Genomic DNA, 18,036 nt, shown 5'->3' with positions numbered 1-18,036 from the left:
CCTGGGGGAAAAATCAGAGATGTGTCTTGATGGTTTTTTTCCCTGAAGCAGCAAGCTTTATAATTCCAGTATGCTATCTTCATATAGATATATTTCACTTGTGTGGGCTCCATATGTTATGCTGAATAAAATGCATTAGAGAGATGAAAGAATGAAAAGTTTTCAATCATTAATAAGAGTGAAGACCCGTATGTCATCCAAAATTTGTTTAACCAACACAAGTAATTGGTACAATAATGGATTTTAAAGATAGCATCCATTTATTTTCAAAAAAGCAGTTTTTGAGTTACTGTATGCAAATGTAATTGAGACTTAAGTAACTGGAAGTAACATTGCCTTTTCAGAGTCCAGGCTAACCAACATCACCCTTACTTCAGAAGATCTTCTCTGCTGGAAGGTGTAGAAAGATGTGGCCCAGCAGAAGAGATACTAGCTGATATTAATTTCTGTCTGAAAATGAGCAGGTTACTTGAACTTGCTCTGTAGCTTGCTTCCAGTTTGCAAGGCAGTGATGAAGTGTCATTAGACCTACTGCACAGATAATGCCCAGAAGTTACATAAACATCACTTATTGTTTTCTGCTGGTAAAGAGCATCCCCCTGGAGAGCTGCTGCACTGCTGGGCAGGCTCAGGCCGACTCAGCCTCTGAACGGGCTGGTCTTGGTTTTTGAGGAGACACCTATGCTGTTCATTCAGCTGCAATTCAGAGCAGTTGTTAAACCCTGCCCTACCCTCAAAGCATGTCAGACACAAGCCAAGCTTGTCTCTTGGGGAGGTGCCCAGTGTAAAGCCCTCTGCAGAGGCAAAGTGCACTACTCAACAGCAGCACACATACATCAAACGAGTGGGACACAACACAGAAATAAGATGGTGCTTCCCAATGGAAACCATCCCACAGATCTGGTGTGCTAACACTTAAATTACTGTTCTCATGATAACAGCTTTAGAGCAGTCTGTTCTTACCAATGAACTACTGATTCAGTAATAAGATAAGAGGGTGCATCACCTGAGTCATCTTCTCCTGTGCCAGGGAGGCTTACACAGAAATAACAGTCTAACTTTGTTTAGGTATGAGATTACCTTAATTTATTGTATGGGTTTACCTTCTTCTAAAGTAATTTAACATGCAAGTTATTTTCCGCAGCCAGCAATGGAATTTTAGATGCTTTATCAACTGATTTTTTTTCTTAATTTACATGTTGGTTTAAAATCTTGTCTTGTGGTATTCAGATGAAATCTTACAAAAAGATGGCCTGAGAAAACCCTCTCTACTTCAGGAACAGTGTGTTCCCTTCCACTGTCTGATGAAGAAATACTGTCCCTAGAAAATAGGGATACATTAAGTTGGTTTCCAAAAAAAATATATATACATATACTTTCATACGAGCATGTGCCCATGGAGGTTTAATAGTATAATTTCATACTGCACTGTACTCCTGCAGTTTTTTCTTCCAAGGAAAAAGGGCATAAAAACTGGCACTCAGATGTAGCAGAAGTCAGATTTTGTAGAGAAGGCCCGTTACTGATACCCAGGAAGCGGCAACTTCTGTCCTTCCTTTGCTTCAAAGAAGGTGTAAGAGAGAGTGATCAAATCAACTTTAGCCATTTTAGGGTCCTCTGCAAACTCTGGGTCAATGTAGAAAAAGACAGGCATGTCCACTTCCTCCTGAGGATTTAGCCTCTGTTCTTCAAAACAAAAACACTGCCGGTGGGAGGAAAAAAAAATCCACAATTAGACAACAATAGTAACGATAGATTTTATCTCTGCCAACGTGAAAGAAATCTTTATGGTTTAAAATAAACTCTCATTCCCTTTACACCCCTAAAGTCCTGGGAAGGATCAATAAGATGAGCAACTAGACAGCAATTTTGTTACTGTGGTGATATAGGAAAAAAATATATTAGCTTTTAATGAAACGTGTAAAAGTGTCAAGGGGCCAGGCCAGCTCACATCATTCTGCCTGCCCTCAGAGTAGTACTAAATAACAGCTTTTGGAGCCACTCTGATGGGATGAAGCAGCTTGATGTAAGGGCAGTAAAGCTAAGAATGAATTGATGCACTTTATTATTTGAAAAAAACTATGTATTTTCTTAAAATGTTGGCATACAACAAATGTTGTCCAGGATTAAAATGCAATTTATGGGTAACTGTTTTCTTTTGTATAAAGGAAAATGCAATCTTTGCTTTGTTCAGACTTACCTGTATTTTATTGAAATACTGTCCTGCTTCAAAGGGGACAACGTTGTAGGTGGAGATTCCAATTACTGGTTTGTCAGTAGGATTTTTTGCTTTATAAAATGCCAGTGCAGTCTCTCCTGGTACCACCTGTGTAACATAATTGTACAGTGATTTTTTTTTTTTTTTTTTTTAATTCACTGCAGCCCTCCACCCCTCAATCTAAGTTCTTTAGACTTTATCTAGAATTAATTTTCTCTATTGCTATTTCAAACTGGTTATTTCACAAATATTTTTGATTACATGCAATTTATCTACATTCAAAATTAAAAGCTTCAATACTGTCCTATGTATTTTTAATCTTAACCATTTTGCCTGAGTCTTCAATTATCCTCAGGAGTTCAACAGCACACAGAGCATTTTTAATATGCAGATTTAGATATGGTGTGCATTTGATTTCTGAGGTTATTCTTTCAGTACTGGACTCAGAAACTATTAAGAAGCATAACTCCTTATTTTGAGAAATTTGAAACAGAAAAGTTAATTTGTGATTTTTTTAAGTGTTAAAAAAAAAAGTTCCTATAAGGACAGGGCAATAGGAGAAACAGTACAGATTTAGATATACTGTTATACTATATATTTTTACATATATATATATATATATATATATATAAAGAGAGAGAGAGACTTCTATGGTGTATGTACAATGTGCATGTGATATATACACCATGAAGTGTATATGTAAATATAGTTTCAATAACTTTTGATAGTTTAATGGGGTGGCAGAGGGACAGCTACACCCAATGTCCTGTATAAAGGACATTGCCATGCTGGAGCATGTCCAGCAAAGGGCAACAAAGCTGCTGAAAGTTCTAGAGAACATGTCTGGGGTTGTTCGGTCTCAAGAAGAGGAGGCTCAAGTGGAACATCAGTGGTCTCTGGAACTACTGCCAGGAGCGTGTAGTGAGGCGGGGATCGGGCCCTTCTGCCGTGCCTGCACTGAGAGCACCAGGGGAAATGGCTCTGGGATGAGACAGGGGAGATTACCATTAGATATTAGAAACATTGTCCACTGTTGGTGGAGTCAGGCTTTGGGAAGGGCTGCCCAGGGAGGTGGTCCCCATCCCTGGAGCTGCTCAAGAGAGGCTGGACCTGGTTTGGGTGCTGTGGTTGAGTGGTTACAGGGACAGTGCCGGCTGCACGGTCGGACCGGGTGATCGTCAAGGCCTCTTCTGACCGTGCCCCCGGCTCTGCGCGGGGGGGAAGGCGGTGACTCACGTAGATCTCGCTCTGCTGCGGTTTGAAGTTCCACTGGATGCTGGCATGCGTGTCGGCATTGAAAGTGACCCTGATGAGCCGGTCCCGCACGGGCTCCATGCGCTCGATCCGCTCCGCGTCGCTCCCCGTCCCCGCCGTCCCGCCGAGCCCCGTGGCCTGTCAGGGAAGGGCAGTGAGGGCCTCGCGCCCGCGGAATCGGCGCCGGCCGCGGGCCCCCCGTACCTGGCAGTAGAGGCGGTAGAGCGGCACGGCCGCGTACGACAGCCCCACCATGCCCACGGCCGCCGCCGCGATGTAGCCCACGGCCGAGCGGTTCCGGCGCCGCCACTCCTCCTCCTGCTGCCGGGTGAAGGGGTTGGAGCCCCGTATGCCGCGGGTGCCGCAGAGCCCGGGCCGGGGCAAGACCCCGAGCCGCAGCCCGCGGGCACAGCGCGCCCAGCCCCGCCCGCACAGCGCCATGATTGCAGCGCGGGGCCTCTCGGGACAGGGGGCCGGGGAACGGGGCGAGACGGAGGCGGGAACACGACGAGAGAGGAGGAGTGAAAGCAGAGGGCGGGGGCGGGCCGCGCCGCCATCGCATCCCTGCCTTCTGCGCCCCCGCGGAGCGCTCTGAGCGAGGGTGTCCTGGCGGAGCCTCCCGTGCCTGCCCCCTCCTCGCTCGGCAGCGGGACGGCTCGGGTGCAGGTTGTGTACGAGGTAACTAGAGCAGCCCACAGGCCGGCGGCGTTCCTCGGCTCCGGTCCCGCACCGAGTGGGCTGTGCTGCACGGGAGTGGCACCGAAAGGCCAGCCAGGAGCGGGGTCACCGGGAGGGCGGTGGTCTCGCAGGCACACGGCACCGGCGGTACCTGGTAGCAGAGGGATGACCCGGGTCCCGCAGGTACCTGCTTGGCTCTCAGGTTATTCCGCGCTCTCGGCCCCAGGACGGGCTCTGGGCGCGGGGCTGCTCCGGGTGGTCCCTCCGGGCCCTGCCGTCTGTCCCCTTTTGTAGACACTTGACACTGGTTTTTTTTGTTTGTTCTTTTTTCCTCCGGTGCTTTGCTTCTCGTTATTTTCATTTCTAGGGATTTGGTTTTGTTCAGGCAGAGGTACTGACGCGCTGCAGAGGTAGCGAGCGCTGTTAGTAAACGGAGGTAACCTGAGCACGGGCAAAGTCGGGCAAGTTCACAAACAATGGTTTTTCACACGGCTGGTGCCATGCACTGAAATAAAATTTGCTGTAGCAATAATTGAATTTACTGCTTTAGAGCTGCGTCTCTCTTCTTTGATGGTTCCAGTAAGGTGAATCACACAAGGACTGGCAGCTCCTGGTACTTCTTCATTTTCCACGTTGAATAAGAGAATGGTAAAGGCTCGGTGTAGCTATACTTTGTTATTTCCCCTGTCTTCCGGTTCTGGGTTGTGGCATGTAAGGGTTCAGCCATGCACCTCACAAGGTCAGGAAGATTTTCTCCTGCTGATACAAACTGATACTTTTGGCATTAGTGCTTTTTTAGCAGTTTCTGAAATGATTATAGCTCAGTACATCCAGGGTTGTATTTCTGTCAACCTGTTGTATGTACTAATAAAAATACAATGTGAATTTCTGGGGGCTTTTGCTGCATTAGTGGTATGTAAGCCCATTTTGTGTGGTTTGGTCTGTTCTACGTACTTCATGTGAAAAGTTCAGAGACACTAAATACCAGAGAGTAAGTTAAAAAAAAGTGAGAAAAAAAGACACACAAAACACCGTTCCCTTTCCAAGTAACTTTAAATGAAAAAAAAGGGATTGTCTTTGCCTTCAGCAGTTACATTTCATCATCCTAGAGTTGTAATCTGTTTTTTTCCTGTTTTAGATTTTGATCCTGGGTAGGAGCCTGTTCTTCATTTGTCAGAACTCTTAATTTTGAACTTTTCTTTTAATAGTGCTTCTAAGAAGATGTCCAGTACAGATCCCCTCACAAATACAGAGAAGGAGTAAGTACTTTTTTTCCCTAGATGCAGAAATACAATTAATGGATTATAATAATAATTTTTTTTAATAATAATAAATTTTGGAGTTTCATTGGTAGGATCTTGTTTTGATGAAGACTTAATAAAAAATAACTTTGATATTGAAGCAGTCTGCAGTAACATTGCAGGAAAGCTGACACCAACACCAGTGAATTTACACTTTAAGGGAGGAATTGTCCCTTAAGCTTTTCATTAATTAAATCTGCACTTAGTTAGAACTAGTTTTGTAGAGATAAAACCCTGCATAGAGATTTCTTAATTTAATTCTTCTGAACTATGAAAACATATATATATACTTGTGTACAGTAGATCACTTCTTTGTACATCTGAGATACCAGCAGTAGCATAAGACTGGAGGTTTTGTATTACAGTGCATTACTTTTTCAGAATATTCTGTGTCTATACCTTTAATTTTATGTGTAGTACTTTGGAACCATCATATTTTTACCAATGTCACAGGATATAAAAAAATTATATTCATTCTATAAAGCATAATCTTATCCACTTAGGAGTTGGATCAGATTCTAAATGTCAAGCATGGATTCAGTCCTGATTGAAAAGTAACTCCAGACCCTTTCCAAACTTCCTAATAACCACGCCAGTGCTATCATCAAAACCAGAATTAAAACCAGGCACAGGTAGTTCTTGCTGGACTTAGCATGTTTGTTGTACTTGTGCAATAGAATTCAGCAAAGAATATTTGGACGAATAATAGAAAATTTAGCGTAGATTTAGAATTATGGCACCTCATAAGTAACTTGATTGTTCAGAAAAGAAAAACCACAAAATATAAAAAATGCTAACTTGCTTTTTACTGGGGCCTGAAGAAGCCAAGACTCTGCTTGCCTGATGGAAATTCAGGGTATGTGATCACAAAGATATATCTTTCAGACAGCTGTGGCTTGCTAGAGTCATGTGAAAGATGAGTAGTTTACCAGAGTAGTTCCTAGCTCACTGTATTCCAAAGGTGGTTTTTCACATTAGAGATGAACAGGAAAGGCACCTAAAACTGCACTTCAGCTGCATGCTGATGGCAGGCTGTCATTTTCTGTGCTTTTATTTTTTGTAGGAGATGATGCTTTCAAGATGGACTTGGTTATATGTTAACTGAGCTTTACCTGAGCTTTATATCATACCTTTCTTCTCTGTGCAGGGCATTAGCCTCAAACCATTCATACTTCTCCACAATTACAATGTAGCCCTAGCATTTTTTAGACTTAACAGTTGCTGTATAATGACCTATGTTTTCTTTCAACCTTTGCAGCCTAATCAGCAGAATGTATTTTGAATAATGAGTGGGTTTGGCTGGATCACACTGAGTGCTCATCCATGCTGTATGATCCAGCATTCCTTTGCCCATGGTCCTTGAAATCTGAACTTGGGGTTAGTGAGGCTGAAAAGCTACAGTTGCATAATGGATTTCTATAGGATTTTTGTAAAAGGCCTTTGGTTTATTTTTAACAAAAAAGATCTTGTGAATGGAACTTCCAAAGATTCTGCAGATCTTTTTGTCGTCTGCTAAATTGTCATGTAATCCATCTCAGTTGCTAAAGCATTGCAAAACTTCCATTGGGAAAGGCAAGTTGTAATTATAAATGTGGCCAGACTGGAATAGTTTTCCAGCTGTTTGGAAATGAGTCTTACTTAACAACAAATGACAACTCTTGAAAATTTAGTCTTTCTTATTTATTATAAATTTAATGGAGTTTTGAGTTACAATTTTGCTAGATCTTTCTGGAAGTAAAAAGTAATTTGTGTTCTTCTGAGTGTGTTCTTGAAAGGCAGAGCACTTGCAATAGAGGCAATAATGCTGTCATCCACTAAAAGCAGCACAGCATCAGAATTTGAAGGTAAAGAGGGATAAAGCCTTGGGGATGAGTTCAGGAAGCTGAACAAAGCACAGTTTACTTTGAAGAAGAGTGGAGGAGCAATCTTCTGAACAAGTAATGTATTACTGGTAATAACTCTAATAAAATGAGTGCAGTAAGGCTAATACTACTTTATATTGTTTGAATTGTGCAGAAGTTTGTCATGTTTGGTTTAATAAAAATAACTTTTTGCTTTTTAACAAGGAAATTGGAGAGCCTTGAGCCATATGTTAATTGGGGGACTTCTATAGCAGAAAATATGACACTGGTTGGTCTGAGTGATGTATTTTGACAAATGCTCCTGATATTGATACCACAAATTGAACTCCACTGGTGTTAAGTACAGAGGTCGTTTTGTTGAAGAAAATCTATTGGTACTTTTTCTTCTGTAACCTTGCCTAGAGCAAATCTAATTGATGTGAGGCTTAAAATATCAGTGGTTTTTCTGTAATGCTAGTACCAGCAGCAGAGTGAGCTGACTGAGGAAAGGCTGCAAAGGGGCAAATTTTCATCTCTGAAAGGATGTGGTCATTGTGCCAGTGGAGCTTTTCACTATTTGGGAACTGGGAAGGCTGCTTTATGTTCCCATTTCCTTCTCTGATCTGCCCCTTAATCTGTGGTGGGTCACTCTGCCCCTCCTGTGTGTGCATTGCAGGCTTTCAGGACTGACCACTCTCTATGAACACTGTTCAGCATGATGTCTCTCAGCAAAGGGAATCTTTCCCCAAAAGGATTATCTGCTAATGAAACCACAGTCACTGCAGCTTAAAAAAAAAAAAAAAAAAGGTGCCTGAGATAAGCTTTTGCATTCCTGGCATAGCCAGCCCTCCTGCTGCACCTCCAGACCTGACAGATGCTGTCTGATCACAGGGCTGCTCCTGGCTAGAGAGGATTCACCTTTCTACTTAAAGCCCTCAGTGAGCACAGGGTAGTAGGCTTTCATTTCAAGCTGCAGTCTTGTTATGATCTTTTGAGAGAGGGGGAGTAAGTAGGGGTACTTCCAAGGCAAGCCTGGAAGGAAACGTTCATTAACCAAACTGGTGTCAACACTCAGGATGTCTGAAAATGTGCATCTCTCTGCAAGACCAAGTCTCCTATCACAGGATCTGACCTCTGGGAACAGGGGTGATACATTTGACTTCTTAAACTACATTATTCCCAATGTAATGACATAAATTTGGCAGTTTTATTTCACAGAAAAGTACATGTCAGCTTGCATTTCTAGAGAAAATAAGTAACCCAAATATCTATGTTGACTTTTGACTGCTGTATCTTGAAAGTCTAAAAATCAAGTTACATTGTGGCACAAGCCAGTACCGTGATTGAGAATGAAAAGAAATAGCATTTGTTTCATTAATACTCCCAGTCTGCTTTGTTGGTTTTCCCTTTTGTGTGGCAATGCACAATGCAGTCTGCTAGGAAGATTGCTTTAGAAAGGTCATGAGTTACTGCTTTTGACCTTGTTTGCAGGGTGCATGTAAATAAATTATTAGAACAACAGGAGGAAATAAGTTGCTTTTAATCATTGCTTTTGCCTTTGGCAGCTGGATCTAGATTGCTTAACCACAGTGTAGTAAATTTTCTCCTTTGCATTTATCAGTCCTTAAAGTTGCTCTAAATAGCCATTTCAAAGAGAGAAAAAGTAAGCATTACCTCTCTAGGTGAATTAGTGCATGTGACGCAGAGGCTTTCAGAGAAGATTAAGTAGGCAGAACGCTCAGCTGGAGCTCTGTGTTTGGGTTTTTTAGTTGTTAGCAGAAATCATCCTGCTCATAACCTTTATCCGGCTGAACTGGAAACCTCCAGTGTGTTTTGGTTGCGTTGTCCTTGTTTTTCCTGCTGGGCTGAAGGATGTCCTTGCTTTCTCCAGGGGCTGAAGATGAACCAGAGCGTTTTGATGGTCTCTCTCTTTTATACTGGTATGCTGAACCATTCAGTTCTGAGGGCATTGCTCTAGTCTGTAATTGGGCAAAGTACAGGAAAGATCATTTAAAAGCTGATAATTTTCAGCTTCTTTTCATCAACAACCAGAGTTTATAATTTAGATTTATAATTTAGATTTTTGTGTGTCAAGTAATACGTGTTTTATGGTCAAAGTGTATTATTCTCCTGTTGATAAAGATAGGTAAATGTTTTGTTTGTGCACATAAATGACTAATAATTTCTCAGGAATTGAGATCAGATGAATATCTGGACCTCTATGTTCTGATAAGTACTAAAAGAAATAAAACCCAAAGTTGCTGAACTTCTTTGTGTATGCTGCTAAAAGGAATAGAAGCAGGTTCATTTTAATTGCCTTTGCTGGAGCATCTAGACAGAATGTTGCACACTTAGTCTGTTAGCATTCCAGGACTTCAGCTGGAGTGTTGAGTTTAGTATTTTGTAGTGTAAGAAGGTTATAGAGTACATTTTGGTGAGTTTTACTTGTTTTTTTCATCTCTTGCCTCACATCTTCTCTATGTGCTAAAGCCTTCCTTACAGGTACTTTTGCCTGACCTCAAAAAAGGAGTAGTAGCAACATCTGATTGTTTAATTGGCATATTTTTCTGCAAAAAACATTGAATTATTTTTTATTACTACTACCAAATGGTTTAGAAGCCTATTGCCTTATTTATACTGTTGAGCACATTTCTAAAGCTCTGGGAGAAATATTCTGACATTTCACAAATATTGAAATTGATGACATAAAATAAATGTTCCATGGGTACTGAATCCAAGTAATTTTACAGTGAAATTGTTAAAGCTCTGTTTATTTTATTAGAACTACGACAAGTAGCCTGACTTGAAGATCTATGTTATATGGGGAGAAAAAGCCACTGAAAGTCAATTAGATGTGATATACTAAACAAATTTGGGGTATTTGAAAATCTTTGTCTTTGCTTTTATGTGATAAGGTAATTTTAAACTGCATGTATTGGAGGGATTTAGTCTTTAGAGCATAAACAGACTTGAGTACCTTGTAAAAGTTGTCTGTCCAAAGAGTCAGTTCTTTCTAATTGTAGGTGGCAGCATCACAATTCCAGTGTTTCAGAGGTATCTTACTCCTCTCCACTGACTAATAATAATGATTAGTTGTGTGTTCTCTGTGTCCTCTTTGTCAGAATCCATTATAGTTTCATTAGGATCTCTCTTTTGAAAGTATTCCAAGTTACTTCTGAAGATGTAGATCCTTTCCTATTAATTGTTCTGTTTTTAGATTTGATCATATTTCATTATTATTTTATATGGTAGTATATAAAGAGGTTCTGCAATTTCTGGCAAACTCTAAGCTTCAGGCTTAAAGTCTGAGATTTGATTTTTTCAGACTTGTGGAAGTAAAACCTCTGTGTCAGTTTGTGCGAGGTGAAGTAACTTTTGTTCTTGCTTTTTAATTTTAACAAAAAAACTGCTGTATGAGAATGCTGAGAGGGAATGGCAGAGCAAAACCAATAACAGTAGCAGCAAAAGGCAAGTGAGAAAAAAAATTGAATAATTGCCTATTTTAAACATCAGTGTACCTTGTTTAAGATTTCAGAGATGGAGACAAGTCAGGACAAAGCATGACTAGGATGCTGTCCTTCAACCTCAAAACAAATTTGTGGGATAATTGCAGTGACAGTACTGGGCACAGTAATGCAAAATACTCTGTTCTTGTCATGGAGGAGGAGGTTGTCCAAAGGCTGTTCTTAAAGAAATATCAGGCTTGGGGATTTGTTCTTCCTTTCAGGCTGTGATTAAGTAAAAGCAGTTTGGTTCCCTTTTAGCCTTACAAAGGGTACCTTATGCTCTGACATAGCATGGCATGGTCATGTGCAGTCCTGTCAAACACATTCTAAATACACTGGGTTTTGTTATTTCTTTTCAGCCTGTGAAACAAATACTTCAGGAAATACTACACTGAAAATTATACAGTGCTTGAAGCATAGGTTTACTTTTTGTTTCTAAAGGTTATTAGAATTATTAGGTCTTTTCTTGTGGCTGGCCTTTCTAAAGCAAAGGCTAATTTGGCAAAATGCTTTGAAATACGAGGTTTGGGGAAATTGTTGCTTTTCAGAGCTACTGCTTATCCTTTGATAAAAAAATCTCATCCAATTTTCTTCTCCAAAACCAAAAGAACTGCAGATGTTCTTTAGTAGCTGAATCACTTGGCTAGTGCTAGAATTTTAAGAACATTTGAACCTTCTGGATTTCTCTCTTCTTTCTGGCACAGCAGCTTTTAATGATGTACCCTGGTTTTTGCAGATGTACCCAGTTTCAGGCATAGAGTTGAGGCTGTGTGCTGGATTAGGTTGTGTGGAAGGATTTGGGTCACTGTGTCCTCCGCTTTGATCTTCTTTCCCACCCTGCTAATGAATTCTTGTTGTTCCATTTCACTAGGACCCTCTAGAAAATGAACTCTATCTAATGTAGAACAATATGTAGGTCAAAGCAGAAAAACCTCAGTGGTGCTTCTGCTCTTTTCTAGAAGAGATCTGCTGAGTCTTCTCCAAAAATATTGCAGTGAAAGGACAGAGGAGGTATAATACAAGTAACATTTTTTTTACCCATAATTCATCTACATGAAAATAAAACCTGGTGAAGGGTAATCTGGATTTATTACCATTCTTAATACTCTGCATTCTCAGAGCAGTGTGCTGGTCATGAGTCTGATGAAACTGTAAATTTAGGTTTCAAAACTCTTAATTTTTTAATTCTTTTTTAATTCTGTTGCATGATCAACTGCCTTCAAAATATTTCTCTGCCTTTAGACAATTCCAAGTGCCATCCTGGTGTTTTCCCTTGGGGTGGGAAGGTACACAGAGGATCAGGCAAAAGAGTTTGGCAAGAAGCCTTTTTTACAATAGAGAAAATAATCAATGTTGAGTGAAGAAATTAGTAGATTCGGGAAAAGATTATGTCAATTATATTTTTGATATCTTAGGAAATAATTTTATGCACTGGCTTATCTGTGCTTTTGTTCAAATATTCATTACCTAATGAAAACTGATTTTACGTTATGTTTTTCTTGCCTAATTTTTAAGGTGGACCAGCTTGTGGAATTTTGTTTATGTTTAATCACAATCCTTTTATTACACAAAATGGGATTCGCAGTTCACCCTGAAGTGCTTTGGGGGAAAAAGAAGTAAATTCTGTATAATTATTGTATCTTTTCATCTGATATTTGTGATGAACAGATTGGTTTTTGGCTGGGGAGATGGTGGCTCAGAGGTATCACACAATATGAAGTTGTCAGTGGAGAAAACTGGTTTGGGTTTGTATTTGAGTTGAAAACACAGTCACTGCAATTTCTTTTCTATTAACACAGCTCTACCTACATTTCTGTCATTTGATTTGATTTTGTTCCTTAGGACCATTATGGGCCCTCATGGAATAAATCGAGCTGTTCACCGCATCTCTTTCTCTGATTGCCAGAATGGATTAGGTAATTTAAGATTGCACATTCTGTTATTCTGAGTAAATCAAATATAAAAACACCTTTGCCAGCTCATACCTGGTATCAGGAGAGTTTATTTGGCTTTCATGCATTTGACAGCAAATACATTTAGCACAATAGAATAACCAATTCTAACCATAGGTGGAATAACCAATTTTCCACTTTTGTTTTTTTGTTTGTTGTTCAGGAGTTAAAATTATTGGAGGTTATCGGGCACAAACAGCAGAAGATTATGGGATTTTCATAAAGAGAATTCTACCTGGGGGTGTGGCTGCTGTAGATAGTAAGTAATTGTAACTTTTTTGGCTACAAAGACACTGCATATAAAAAGCTGTCAAAAAAAGTCTTTTACTTTATGGGTAAGGATATTTAAAATAGTATGGTTTAGTCAGGATCTATGAGGTTTTTGCTTACTTGAAGGTAGATAAATGAAACTTGGACCCTTTATGGAAAAAGATTTTAATACATTCAGGTGTTGAAAATGTGTTCAAATCTAGACATGGCTGGTGAAGGCAATTGGCAATCTTTCAGGCAATTGGCAGCACTGATCAGTGAGTGTTGAGATGCTGAATCACTTTTAATTTATAGGGTATGAGTGGGGTTTCCTGTATAAACCTAGTATTTTTAATTAGTTCTAATAATTTTTATTACTATTTTTTTAATGGTGATGTACTGGTCGTTAATATCTGTGTGGAGAGAAGAAATTACTCTCCGTAGAGTTTGCAATGATTAAGCTACAGACTTCTATCCTAGATCTCTGTATGGGTTTTATTGAGATTCCATCTTGTCTTGTGCAGAATGATCATTTAAAATAATCTGATTCAGTTTCCTAAACTTGTGATTTTCAGGAGGTTAAAAAATAGAATTGGTTCTAAAAAATCTTTTAACTGACTTTATTGATGTCTAAAACATTAATATATCTACACATGGTAACTTTCAATAATGTTAAGAGTAAGAGTCAAATAAAACTAGTTCTGCAACTGCAAAATATAAATTCTAGTCTCAAAAATATTTATGCTGTGTGTAAATAATACAAATAGCTAAATGACAGTTATTTTTGGCTGTTCTGGTAGTAAGACTGATTTATAAGTTCTAGTCTTATCTCAATTATCTGTCCTAATTAGGATCAGGTGCCAAGAGTCATAAAGTTGTTTAATGCATTAAGTCACATAAAATTGAAAGGAAAAGTCCTGGTTTAGTACCTGGTTTAATACAATACACTCACCATTTTCTTGTTGATTCATCAATCACTGTTGGTTTCATTTAAAGGCCGTTTGCTCACTGGGGACCTAATTCTGGATGTCAATGGAGAAAACCTGGTTGGAGTAACAAATGAAAGGTATGTTTGTACTCAGTCCTGAATGTTTATTAGAGCTTGGACTGTTATACATGGATTATTTGGACACTATTAGTGACTGATTGAAAGAGCACAGCTCTCCTGAAATCCTTGGAATTCAACTCACAAGTAATTTATCCTATAAATCTAAAGCAGCAAAACTGTTGTTTGAAAAATTAAGGACTTTAAATACTTCTGTAACAGCAGAATCAGCTGGTTTCTTAATGGCATAGATTACAGAATGTGTGTGAAAACAGCAGTAGAAGCTGTAATACAACTATCTGCTGGTCCAGTACTGATGAATGTAAATGGTGGCAGCAATCATGTAATGGCACAGTGAAGGGAAAAGAAGGAGCTGTAGATGGTTACTGTAGCTGGATCTGTAGAGATCAGTGCAGCTTTCAGTGCTGGAGATGGGGATTGAAAATGCAAAGAAAAATTGTCATTTGTATTGCTGGAGGAGATTGTGAGCCAGGCACACCTGAGTAGTAGCAGCTTTTGTTGGGGTGGGCTGTTAATCCTGAAGGAGGCTCAGGAAGGCAGCAGGATGGCCCAAGGAGGGATGGGGACAGAAGGGAAGGGAAAGAGAGGTCAGTCCCAGTTTATGCTGTCAGCAGATGTACCACAGCCTGTCTTTTGCTCTGTTCCCTGGTGCTCTTTTTAAGTTTTGCTGCTACCAAGCTCTTTTCTCTGTATCTGGCCATGAAAATTATTAACTACCTTAGCAATTTGTCCATTTCCCTGCTCTTGTAGCCCTGCTCACTTCTTGCCAGTGCCCTGGTATATTTATTTGGCCTTTTTCTGCCCCCTTCTAGGGCTGTTGACATCCTGAGAACAGCCTCTGCCTCTAATCACATGTCTCTGCTTGTTGCTAGAGATGAAGAAGCAAAGTAAGAGAAATTGTTTTAACCTCTAATGAAAGTCCAGTGCTGTATCTCAGGGTGGGTGGGTGGGCTTGCATGTATTTTTATTTCAGATCAGTTTTAATTGCAGAATTGCACCACATGTCGCATTTTTCTGTGTGGTATTTGATACCAGTTCATTTTGAGATCACTTGCATCAATCACTTCAAGTACCAAGCTCAGGCCAACTTCACTTTAAAGGGGAGGATTGTAATGTGATGTTTACAGCTAATACCATTAAAAATTATCTGCTGTGATAGTTTTTGAAATACTACTCCCATTTTAAAATATGAAAAATGAGGACTCTGTTAGAGCTACCACAGAACTATAATATTTAAACTTGTCTTGCATTCTGACAAAAGGCAGATTCAGTTGTTTTTTTCCCCTCAGTAGTTTGCTTTTCAATATCTAATGAACTTTGAATAGTTTGGATAAGTAGGTTAAACTGTTCAACCCAACAGGTAGTTTAAAGCATATTCATTTTAAGGACATTTATGTTAAGTATTGCTTTAACCTGACTGATGAAAGTTAAGCACAAAAACCAATATTGGCATAGAGTCATCAGCTATGTGACAAACAAGATCTGTATCCCCTTTTCACTTAAATCTTGGCAGAAAACAGTTGTTATGTAACTATTTTTGATAATCATTGCAAGAGTATCTGCTGTTATTTGCCTTTCCTGGGATGTTCCACTTCGAGAGTAATCTCCCCAGAAAGGATTTTTCTCTAAATTCCTTTAGCCTTTTGTCCAAGTTAAGCTTCCTCTTTCTGTTCCTTGAATTCAGCAGACATCTAAATCACTCTGTAGCCTCTGATCTCTCGTTTTTTCAGACTGCCTAAATATATGTGAGGTCCACTCTTAATCTGCTTTTATCTAAAGCATACTGGCCTAGTTCCTGTAAACTCCTTGAATAATTAAAATCCATCAGTCCTTTCACCACTCTGGGGGAGAAGTGCAGTGGCCTGGGCAGAATTTGCCACTCCGTGCAGTCCCTCACCAGCCACCTTTTGACTTTACATTCTCTGCTTAAATATTATTTGATTTGCATTCAGCTGTGTTTATGTGTGTACCCTGGGGCCAGCATTAGTACAATAAATGTTGTTCTTTTTTAAAAAATAATGCACCCAGCATTTTTTAACAACCTTCAGAAGTCAAACTGGAATTACCTGGGAATTACTCCCCTTGCAATCTGCTAATTTCTTTTCTCTCTGACTAATTCTGTAATATTAATTTGTGATGTTTCTGCCTTGCATCACTCTAGATTATTTTTATCTTTTAAATCAGTTATCACAGAGGTAATCAGAGCTCAGATTATAAACTTCTTTTCTTAAATTAGGCTGGATTCAATATCAGATGAATCAGGTGTTTTTGTATTCTCTTCAGTGCCTGTCACTCAGGGTGTACATCTTTGCCTGTCTGTTACAGTATGATTGGTGTCTGCAAGGAATTTCTTCTTTTGGCTTTTAGTAGTTAATAAATATCTCTTCTGTCCTCTTGTTTTTAAGGAGCCATATCTTTGTCAGTCTCTTCTGGGTTCTTGTTCAGTGTAATTGAACTAAAAGCATTCTTTAAAAACATGAGTATGCTATAGGTGGATAATCTGAGTCCCTCTAATAAAAGGAAATTGTTCTGGAGCTTGGTAGTACCACTGTCTTATTATCTGTAGTTGATTATATTATAAGTTTTTAAAGTTTAGTAATTTGGGGTAAAGTGAGGTAAAAATGAAGCTTTTGCACCAACAGTCCATAATCTGTTGTTTTCCCATCTTTATCATGCATTACATGATTTTTTTTTTCCTTTTCTGACCATTTGACAGGGCTTTCCTCTTTCAGTGGAGGTTGAGCTTCCTTCTCTGAGGAGGAGCAGCTGTTTGGTACAAGCAGTGCAGGTTTCTCAGGGTCCATTCAAACTGACAAAGAAAATCTTTTTATTGGCACAGGAAAGAATTTCATGACCTAATGGATAAGTATGGCTCTCACAGTGACACAACCTCTGCAAGAACCTCTCCAACACATCAGTTAGCTGGTGAGAGATCACTTCCCAGCCTGAAACAAACCTGGGGGACAAAAATCAGCCTTGGGTGGAGTAGAAACTTGTCCTTAAAATTCCTTATTTTAGTGGAGGTGTATTGGAGGAAGTGGCTGAAAGTCAAAACACACATGTACCTTGAGGAATTTGTGTGTCAGTTTCCCCAGCTCTTTAAATAAATACACTGGTATCTACTTTCAATTTTAATTAATTATTTATATGAAAAATTTTTGGTATTTGTAGCTGAAATGTGCCACAAAATGCTAATAGAAATGTGATCCAGAGCACTATAAATTCTAATCTTTCTGGAACTGCTGCCTAATTGAGATGCCTTTATATATCATGGGGGATTAGTCTGTTTTGTATTTTGCACCCAATTTGAAAAAAATCATCACTTGTTATATTTTAAAAAATTATTCCTGGAACTCTGGGTGGCTCTCAGTTCTTTACTGTGCAGGATTTTTTTGTTGTTGTTTTCTGATAGCTTAGTTTGTCTGTTTTCTAATATGAAAATAGTCCTACTGAACTTCCTTACATGAGCTGAAATTTTGTGCTTTTTCCCAAATGTGGTTTTTTATTTGTTTATTTCTTTTTATTATTATTTATTTTTTGGAAGCAAAATCTAGAGACAGCCTTTCTTCTGGATCATCCTCAAGATCACAGAGTCCTCAGTTGCAGCTGAAGGATAGCATCACCAGCAGCAGCAGAAATAATTCTGTCCCACCACCATCCCCAAAGCTTCCAAAGTAATCTCCAAAACTGACTGTGCTTCTCTTGTGGGAGGTTCAGGAAATGCTGGTCAGGAAAATTTGGGTTGAAAGTGTTAAAGTTTGGTTTTATTTTTTAACTTTTAGTCCTGGAGCTCGTAATGCCATCAACATTGCAGACTAATAAGGTTTTTTTTCTATTTATTTATTTATTGTTTATGTGGCAGAAGAAGATTAATCAGGTTAATTTTTTTGTGTCTCCTAATTAATTAATGTTCCTGATTTATATGTACCCAGATACTCCCATAAGCCTCGGGATATATACTATATCTCTAC

The 18,036-nt window shown here is 39.4% G+C and overlaps 2 protein-coding genes across 16 annotated transcripts in view; one reads left to right on the top strand and one right to left on the bottom strand.

The window, feature by feature from the left end:
- Nucleotides 1-237: 237 nt before the first annotated feature.
- LOC103819978 (cytochrome c oxidase assembly protein COX11, mitochondrial) lies at nucleotides 238-3,915 on the bottom strand. The gene is made up of 4 exons (XM_009094581.4): nucleotides 3,677-3,915; nucleotides 3,455-3,610; nucleotides 2,201-2,326; nucleotides 238-1,702 (listed from the first exon to the last, which is right to left on the bottom strand). Exons 1-4 carry the CDS (start codon nucleotides 3,911-3,913, stop codon nucleotides 1,520-1,522), a joined length of 702 nt encoding a protein of 233 aa, XP_009092829.3. The 5' UTR covers nucleotides 3,914-3,915; the 3' UTR covers nucleotides 238-1,519.
- A 50-nt stretch (nucleotides 3,916-3,965) lies between these two features.
- The window catches only part of STXBP4 (syntaxin binding protein 4), a 77,647-nt gene continuing 63,576 nt past the window's right edge, over nucleotides 3,966-18,036 (top strand). For 4 of the 15 annotated variants that reach the window (XM_050981481.1, XM_050981478.1, XM_050981469.1 and 1 more), the window contains exons 1-8: nucleotides 3,966-4,150; nucleotides 5,359-5,409; nucleotides 12,641-12,714; nucleotides 12,914-13,009; nucleotides 13,996-14,065; nucleotides 14,878-14,952; nucleotides 16,905-16,990; nucleotides 17,610-17,739. In XM_050981481.1, the coding sequence (XP_050837438.1) occupies nucleotides 5,372-5,409; nucleotides 12,641-12,714; nucleotides 12,914-13,009; nucleotides 13,996-14,065; nucleotides 14,878-14,952; nucleotides 16,905-16,990; nucleotides 17,610-17,739 (569 nt within the window). In that variant the 5' untranslated portion in view covers nucleotides 3,966-4,150; nucleotides 5,359-5,371. Of the gene's footprint in view, nucleotides 4,334-4,359; nucleotides 4,799-5,358; nucleotides 5,410-8,999; nucleotides 9,233-12,640; nucleotides 12,715-12,913; nucleotides 13,010-13,995; nucleotides 14,066-14,877; nucleotides 14,953-16,904; nucleotides 16,991-17,609; nucleotides 17,740-18,036 lie in introns of those variants that run through there. The other 11 variants (XM_050981477.1, XM_050981476.1, XM_050981475.1 and 8 more) reach the window with 10 other exon arrangements.

The sequence above is a fragment of the Serinus canaria genome, chromosome 18 (genome assembly GCF_022539315.1).
Source record: "Serinus canaria isolate serCan28SL12 chromosome 18, serCan2020, whole genome shotgun sequence".
NCBI lineage: Eukaryota > Metazoa > Chordata > Aves > Passeriformes > Fringillidae > Serinus > Serinus canaria.
This window is presented reverse-complemented; position numbering and strand designations above follow the sequence as displayed.